The sequence below is a fragment of the Sinocyclocheilus grahami genome, unplaced genomic scaffold (assembly GCF_001515645.1).
Source record: "Sinocyclocheilus grahami isolate Dianchi unplaced genomic scaffold, SAMN03320097.WGS_v1.1 scaffold303.1, whole genome shotgun sequence".
NCBI lineage: Eukaryota > Metazoa > Chordata > Actinopteri > Cypriniformes > Cyprinidae > Sinocyclocheilus > Sinocyclocheilus grahami.
The window spans coordinates 390,042-399,206 of record NW_015505482.1 but is presented as its reverse complement, the minus strand read 5'-3'; the positions used below and the strand labels follow the sequence as shown (position 1 = coordinate 399,206).

The following is a 9,165-nucleotide window of genomic DNA, read 5'->3' as shown; positions in this document are numbered from 1 at the left end:
GAATAATCCCCACCACTAATGAACAGAGTCTGTCTGGAACGCGCAAACACGGACAAAGCATCGAAAAGTCCCAGAATGTCTCTCAGCCAGTCGAGTTTGAAGACTGAACTAACTGTTCTTTTGAACACACTTATAAAAATAATATTTTTTCTGTATATGGGAATAAAAACTATTTGGTTAAGATTTATTTTGGTCACACTTTTTTGGTGGATCAATTGTCACTATTAACTAACTTTTAACTACAACTTATGCCTCAATAAACTCCTACTTTGCTGCTTATTAGTAGTTAGTGAGGTAGTTGTTAAGTTATGTATGGGTTTGGATAAAGGGATCTAAAAGGTCATGTAGAATAAGCCATTAATATGTACTAATATAATTAGTACAATTACTAATAAACAACCAATTTGCTAGATAATATGCTATGCATGCTAAGAATAAGCAACTAGTTAATTGTGAGAATTGGTCTTGAAACTAAAGTTTTTTAGTAGGACTACTGTTAGTTTTTCTTACAAGTTTTTGTATTGTTATTATTATTATTATTATTTCATATTAAGGATATAGGTTTGAAGGTTAATGTAGGTAAGGTAAATGAGTTTTGTGTTGTTTTGAGATCAGTTTTCCTGTCTCTCAGTGCTTCAGATCTGCTGTCATAAATGAGACAGCAGGTTTTAACACTTAAGAGGGTGTGAGTGTATGTGTGTTTATGATGAAAATCACACCTAAGAGTTTCGAAGTAGTTACTTATGGATCACACTCTGAGCCACATTCCTGTTCTCTTCCAAGCTGTAATTTTACATTTCCTTTTGAAAGTACTTCCATGGTGAGATTACTCATCTAGTTTGGCCACATAAATCTAGCTAAAGATGCCATATAAAATCAAAGCACATGTGCTAAATGTACGATTTTACAGTTATAGGTGATTGATTGGAATATTAATAGATATAATTATAAATACAGTGAAGTCAGAATAGAATTAACTATTACAATTAAAAGAATTAATGTATTACAAGGAAAAGCACATTTGCCCTTCTATAAGCTATAAGGCATATGCTCCAAAGTGCTAGAAGAGGGCATTGTTGTTTACTTATTCATAAAGTCAGATCGAGTTCTTTTAAAACCTGAGCTAGAAATAAACCTGAATGAATTAATAATGATTAATTCCCTTACAACTAAGTAAATTATTACAATAAAGTAAGCTTTAGTGTCAACTATAACTGGCAATTTTTTGTAAAGTCATAAATAAATAATACATAAATAAATAAAAGGCGATGGAAATTCTAGTTTTGGTTCTATTCTAGTTGGGAAGTAATACTTTTCAGTTATCAACAAATATTTAAAAGATGCACACATTCACTTTTATTTGTATGCCTAATATGTTAAAAAAGCCAAACGTTTCTTGTTGCGTCACATTCTGTTACATTAATCATGTAAATTATATAATATTTTCAATTCAAAATGGTGAAATTTGAAAGTGGAAAAAGCTGAAAAGTTTGCATCACTGGATACATTTGTCTATTTATAATAATTGTTTTTTGCTAATTATGATTGTTTTCAAACAGGTTTCCGTCTGCCATTAGGCCATTCAAACTGACTCACGCCGTTGGCTGAGACTTGCAGAGAGTCACTCTAAAGTTTTGTGAGCCTAGTGCTGTCAAAGAATCCAGTGTTATTTATCCAGAACACCTATTTTAGTGATAGCCTATTTGTGAGGTTGTATGACATTTACTGCGTGTTACATAAAAAAACACCACATTACCTGAGTTGCTGTGATGTAAGCCACTGCAATGTTCTTATTTGAGAAATCTCAGATTTGTACAAAGTCTAAAATATAGAAATCAGCAGTATTCCAAATCTTGCTTTTTGTTTATCTAATGACTTTTGGACATAAAATTGGTATGTAGCCTACTGTACGAGAGAGAGAGAGGGAGAGAGAGAGCGAGGGACATACATACAGAGAACATCTACATTAGAGCGGGAGAGAGAGGGAGAGAGAGGGAGAGAGCGAGAGAGAGAGAGAGAGAGGGAGAGGGAGGGAAAGAGGGAGAGAGCGGGAGAGAGAGGGAGAGGGAGAGGGAGGGAGAGGGAGGGAGAGCGAGAGAGAGGGAGAGCGAGAGAGAGGGAGAGCGGGAGAGAGAGAGAGAGGGAGAGGGAGAGAGGGAGAGCGGGAGAGCGAGAGAGAGCGAGAGAGAGAGAGAGAGTGCGAGAGAGAGAGAGAGAGGGAGAGGGAGGAAGAGAGAGAGAGAGAGAGAGCAGCGCATGCACAAGAAACAGTCCCGTTGCATTTGTACACCTGTATTAGTATCTCGATTTATAATAACCCGCGCGAGGGAATGTATCTTAGGGAATGTATCTTATCTCTGCGCAGGCAGCTCAGACAGAAGCTTGACTGTTCAATCGTGATACCCTTTTCTTCCTCGGGAGGCATATGTATTTGGTATCGCCGTTTCTTCCAGTAAGCACCAATGCATGCATGCACCCGCCTCCCTGCGCTCTCAAATAGATGGTGCAAGTAAAGATGTCCAAATCTTCCGCAGACCCTCTGTCTGGTGTAGAAAGCGCTGCTCAGTCGCACTATTTTCAGGTAAGACTATTGGGGGATTTGAATAGGATCTCATAAATGGTTAATTCCCTGCTACTTGTTGTTGAGCAGTCGTGCATTGAAGCGCTTCATATATCCGCAGAGCGCTACAGCTACACAATCTGCCCGTGTAATATCGCCTTTAACGCGCTTTTAATCAGTCACGCGCTGTTGTTTTTAATGAACGGAGGCGAGATATGGATCAGATGTTTTGATGCTCCTCCACCATCCGCGGTTCTTCCTCCGCCCTGAGATTTCCCACCGCAACCAAGGCCTCGTCCTTCAGGCCAGGCATCTGTAATGTTCATGTATGAGTTCAGACACTTGCTTTCTGTCAGTTTCTACTGAGTACGGATAAACGGATTTAAAGTCTCTCAGAATTCCCTTATGGTGAACCCTCACTTTCATGGGTCTCACCTGTAGCCAATTTAAGTCCCATGGTCACCTGCCCTGCGTGAAATACCATATTAAGCTGGTAGCTGTTTTTTTTGAAGATGGTAACTAACTGGTTTCTAGCAGGTCTAAGTTGGCCCAACTGGTCACTAGCTAAACCATCATGGATTAGCAACAAACCAGATATTAGCTGGTCATACCAGTTAAAATTGGTCAAATCTCATGACAATTTGAATCTGTTTTACATTTTTCTGAATTGGTGGCTAATTTGTATGAATTCGTATAATCTCATTCATACATTTTTTTGTCTATGATATATGCTACTTAAGCTCCAATGGCGGTTTCGTTTGGGGTTTAATGCTTACTAAAAATGATGTTTTCATAAATTCATAAAAAATCGCTACATCTTCTTTACATAAAAAGCTATATTTTCCTGTGAAATCGGGTTGGATTTTCCAACAGGACTACTGTTTAATACCAAAAAAATAAATAAAACACATTTGCTTTTGAACAAGAAAGGTAATGTGCCTAGAGTAGAGTAGACTAAAGTTAGTAGCTAGTTGCAAAAATACAGTCATTAAGTTAAAACTGTCTTTAAAACTAGTCTGACCAACTAGCAGTTAGTTGAGGGGTATCAGTATTACTTTTCAGATTGAAAGATTTCAGATTCACCACTTTTTTTCTGTAAAAAGAACTTGTAAGACTGAGCAGTTGATGCGACCAACAATATTTTTAATAATAATAAAAAAAACTAAGGTTCCTTTGTAGATACAAGGTATTTAAGCACTGCTGACTAGAACAGTTACAAACTTTATATCTATGTCATATTTCAAGACTTCACTTTCAACTATTTAAAGAGCTTACAGTTACTCCAGACCCATTTCCTATAATGTGAACATTAATCTAACTGCTGCTGGAGCTCCAGAGACACTTACATCTAGTGTCCTAGCCCAGTTTACCAGCTTACAGTTTTTTTAACTGCTTACACAGAAGATCTTTACTTGTCACACAATTTCTGAAACCTGACACTCAAACACCAGAACCACACTAATTCTCAGCCTTTACTCAGTTTTCAATTTCATAAAACACTTTTTGCAAAACACAACACACAATTCCTATGTAACACACAACAATCTAACGGGAATTAATATTATGACAAAGGTGTTTGCAAAGGTTTGCTTTTGAGATGTGTTTGTGATATTTAATTCAGTGCTTCGTTTTGCAAGAGATGTGAGGCATTTTGCATTTTGTGTCTGCAATTCTTGGATTTGTATGTAAAGTTTTGAAAAAAGGAGGCAAAGTTTTGAAAATGTGTGCAAGCAATTGAAAAAAAAACTTTTTTCAACAAAGTGCATCTTATTTATAAGACATCTTGTGTCTGATGTTATACTGTAACCAGGTGACTGTTTGTTTTGATGTGGTTGTCTCCATATAGCTACCACGAAAGTTGCCGAAGCGCAAGGGTCGTTTTAAACGCTCTGATGGCAGCACCTCAAGCCTTTACTCAGTTTTCAATTTCATAAAACACTTTTTGCAAAACACAACACACAATTCCTATGTAACACACAACAATCTAACGGGAATTAATATTATGACAAAGGTGTTTGCAAAGGTTTGCTTTTGAGATGTGTTTGTGATATTTAATTCAGTGCTTCGTTTTGCAAGAGATGTGAGGCATTTTGCATTTTGTGTCTGCAATTCTTGGATTTGTATGTAAAGTTTTGAAAAAAGGAGGCAAAGTTTTGAAAATGTGTGCAAGCAATTGAAAAAAAAAACTTTTTTCAACAAAGTGCATCTTATTTATAAGACATCTTGTGTCTGATGTTATACTGTAACCAGGTGACTGTTTGTTTTGATGTGGTTGTCTCCATATAGCTACCACGAAAGTTGCCGAAGCGCAAGGGTCGTTTTAAACGCTCGGATGGCAGCACCTCGTCTGACACCACCTCCAGCTTCATCAAACGACAGGTAAGACTCCGCTTAACCAGTCAGCGCTTCCATGCTATATATTGTTTCTGTCATTATGTTTTCATGTGGGCTTGTTTGAGTGGTTACTCTGTGTTCATCACTTCTTTAGGGGGAAGTCGTGGCCTAATGGTTAGAGAGTCGAGCACTAATTCCTAGTATGGGTCACCATACTTGGCCACATGTCACTTTCACTTTAGTATTGACTTGGAGAAGTGACTCTGGAGGATGGAATCAGCAGGTGCCTTATGAACACTTTTCACATTTCTGGGTTTCTCAGATGCGGAAGTTGTCATAGTTGGGTGGAAACTACAACATATATATTTTATGCGTTCTCATTTGTCCCGATGTTCACAAAATGGAAATTGATTTATGATGTTAAGAGAGTCGGACTTGTAACCCAAAGGTTGTGGGTTTGAGTCTCGTACCGGCAGGGATTGTAGGGGGGGGGAGTGAATGTACAGCGCTCTCTCCCACCTTCAATACCACGACTGAGGGGCCCTTGAGCAAGCCTCCCCGGGCGCCGCAGCATAAATGGCTGCCCACTGCTCCGGGTGTGTGTTCATGGTGTTCCTAAGTGTGCACTTAGGATGGGATAAATGCAGAGCACTAATTCCTAGTATGGGTCACCATACTTGGCCACATGTCACGTCACTTTCACTTTAGTATTGACTTGGAGAAGTGACTCTGGAGGATGGAATCAGCAGGTGCCTTATGAGCACTTTTCACATTTCTGGGTTTCTCAGATGCGGAAGTTGTCATAGTTGGGTAAATGTCTAGTGGTGTATGGAAACTACAACATATATATTTTATGCGTTCTCATTTGTCCCGATGTTCACAAAATGGAAATTGATTTATGATGTTAATCAGAGGACAGAAAGATGTCAAATATGCAGAACTCCCTCAGTCTTTGTATTAGAAACACTGTATTTTTATGCAGAGGTAAGAAAACACAAAGTAAAGTGTTATAAATTTACATCCTTTTCGTCTGGGGAAAGGGTTCATTTTTACAACAACTTTTGTACATCGAATGGTCATATATATTTTTTTACATATATATAATAAACCATATCACATTTATATTGTATAATATATTACATCATTTAAAATATTTCATAATATATTGTCATATTAAAATATACAGTGATGCTTATAATAAAAATAAATGACAAATTTCATAGTACTTTTAATATACCTTTGAAAATGTTCATATTTTAACATGCTATATATGCACACATAATATATTATTCTTTATGTAATTCTACATTATGTAATATGTAATGTATATGTGTGTGGGTGTTTATATGTATGTATGTATGTGTATGTGTGTTCGTAAATATATATATATATATACACACACACATATTAATCATATATATATATATATATCAAATGAAATACACTTTACAAGATTTTTGTCTCTCTCCTAATAAATTAGCATTAAATAGGATAATAAAACTGGAGAAATGTTGATAGTAGGTTTTTTTCCCTACATTTTTTTTACATTCATGACCATGGAGTTTGACTTCTTGAGAATTTTCTGAAGCATTCAGTTGGCATTTGATTATGGTATATTTGTGGTGTATTTCGCCAAAACCAAAATTCGTTGTTTGGATGTTATGAAAGGTTGTTTTCAGGTTATTACAAAATTTGAAAACTTCTCAATTTCCAACTGCTGGCTGCTGCAATTATTCGTTTCACTAGACATTTAGAAAAAGAGTCTTAGTAAAAGTCTCTTGTACCTGGGTGACAATATGTCCTCAGATCTCTATTTCATTTTTTTTTTCAGTTTTTCAGTTTCTTCAGTGTCTAAAGATCTTGTCTAATGTGTTTTGTGTAGTAGCTGATTATATGTGACCGTCTCACTTGTGCTGTAATTCAAGACGTGGCCGCTAGATGGAGACAGCTCCATTACTCTCCTGCAGCATTCTTCATGTGTTATTTAAGAGAATCTTTTGAAAACACCTAAAGGAAAAAATAGGTTATGACAAGCACAATGAATTTCTCCATGGCACATTTCAACATCTATGTCAGCCTCATTACATCAATTAATTTCCTCTGTAATGAGTGACCCAAATTCTTTGGTTTGTTCTGCGCACACCATATAAGCTCATTGGTCTTTATATTCAGCCTGTAAAATGTAGCACCCTTAGATACCTACTCCAGATTCATCTGTGCGGAAGCAAAGGCAAGTTTACAGACAAGGTTTAAAGGGTATTAACAGGGACATTGACTATCTGGGCGTCCATCTGCCATGCAGTGTTTAATGTGTTAACAGAGAGTTTGTATGTGTGTGTGTGTGTGTGTGTCTGTGTGTGTGGAAAGAAGAGACAGCATATTGAGCGGGTTGTTAATTTTCATGACCAGGAGGTCGTGGCAGTTTCAATTTTCTCCCAAAATATCACAGTTCCTAAAATATTAAAATAGTAAAATATTAATGGAGCTAATTTGGAGTGGGGCCTGCTGGTGAATGTTAAATCCTCACGCTCTCTCTGTGTTCATAAAAACTGTGCTGTGATGGCGTACCTGAAAATAAGCATCTGTGACGTACATCATGGATTCCTTACATGCATGAAGACAGCGGTGAATGTGCTGTATTTCATAAAGGGATGGTTTACAGGAGGCAGCACATTACTGTGAATTTTGGCATTGTTAAGTATGAAAGAATGGATTATAGAAGTAAAACTGGGTTGCAATTGCTAGTTTACATTTACACTGCCGTTTGAGTTTGAGGTTGGTAAGATTATTTGATGTTTTTGAAAGACGTATCTTCTGCTCACCAAGGTTGCATTTATTTGATTAAAAATCGAGTAATTAGTAATTAAAATTGTGAAATATTATTACAATTTTATTACAATTTGAAACAATATTCAGCATCATTCTTCAGCATCAACAGTCTTCAGTGTCACATGATCCTTCAGAGATCATTTTAATATGCTGATTTGCTGATCAAGAAACATTTCTTATTTTCTTATTATCAATGATGGAAACATTTGTCCTGCTTAATATAATAAAAAATTTTGTGGAAAAAAAAACATTGGCATATAAAACCTTTTGTATTGATTTAGTTTAAATGTTCTGTCAATTAAATTTGCCATTGCTGAATAAAAAAATATGAATTTCTTAAAAATAAAATAAAGAAAACAGACCTAACTTTTAAATAGTAAATTGTAGTGTAATTGAAATGTCTTGGTTATCAGACACTGGTAAAACTTCTAGCTACTGTTATATAATGCAATATTTATTAACATTTGAATTATATCTATATTATATTGCTAATATAGAATTAAATATTTGTAAATTAAATCTTATTTTTGTAATATACTTTTAGATGCAGAAATTAGGGTGGTAAGATTATTTAATGTTTTTTTTAAGAAGTCTTTTAGGCTGCATTTATTTAATAAAAATACAGTATATACTGTAATAAAAAATATGGGAAATATTATTATGTTTTAATCATTTCTATTTTAAAATATTTTTAAATGTAATTTATTTCTGTGATGTAAAGCTGAATTTTCAGCATCATTACTCCAGTCTTCAGTGTCACATGATCCTTCAGAAATTGTTTTAATGTGCTAATTTGCTGTTAGAAATCTTTTGTATAGATTTGATTTCATATTTTCAATCAGTTAAATGCGTCCCTGTGTCAGATTCTGTTCCTTGTTTTGTGTGTTTTGCTTCCCATGTGCCTTCCATGCCCTTATTTGGTCCTTCCTGTTCCCATGATGTTCCCCAATTAGTTCTTCATTTGTTCCCAGCTGTGTTTAGTTAATTATCCTCATTCCGCTGTGTTTATAAGCCCCAGTCTGTTCAGTTTGGTTTTGTTGGGTCTACTTGTTGAATGTTTGTCGGTTCCTGTGCTACGTGTGTGTTCCTTGGTGTTAAAATAAAGTTAATTATTTCTGGATTCCCGCCGTCTCCTCGCTCCGACACAGTAGCAGCAGCAGCGTGACAAGACCCAACCAAAACAGAAAAGTAAACGGTGACTTTTCTCCCGTGTTTTTCTTTTATAAGTCTTTTGTTTTCCATTTAGTTTCTCCCCGCCAACATGGCGGAACGAGCGACGTTCATCGCCTGCTCACCTACGCGAGGGCATTTGTGCCGCTCGCCCTCTCAAGCTCCCTGGATGGGGAGACCCTGGTGACACTGTTCCGGCTCGGGATTATATGATGGCCCAGTGAGGGCTCCAGTCCCCGAGTTTAGCCCAGTGAGGGCTCCAGTCCCCGAGT

At 36.5% G+C, this 9,165-nt stretch overlaps 1 protein-coding gene across 1 annotated transcript in view; it reads left to right on the top strand.

Moving 5' to 3' along the window:
* Window positions 1-2,278: 2,278 nt before the first annotated feature.
* The window catches only part of cacnb3a (calcium channel, voltage-dependent, beta 3a), a 39,341-nt gene continuing 32,454 nt past the window's right edge, over window positions 2,279-9,165 (top strand). The window contains exons 1-2 of the mRNA XM_016293500.1: window positions 2,279-2,581; window positions 4,847-4,939. Coding sequence (XP_016148986.1) covers window positions 2,501-2,581; window positions 4,847-4,939 — 174 coding nt within the window. The 5' untranslated portion in view covers window positions 2,279-2,500. The remainder of the gene's footprint in view (window positions 2,582-4,846; window positions 4,940-9,165) is intronic.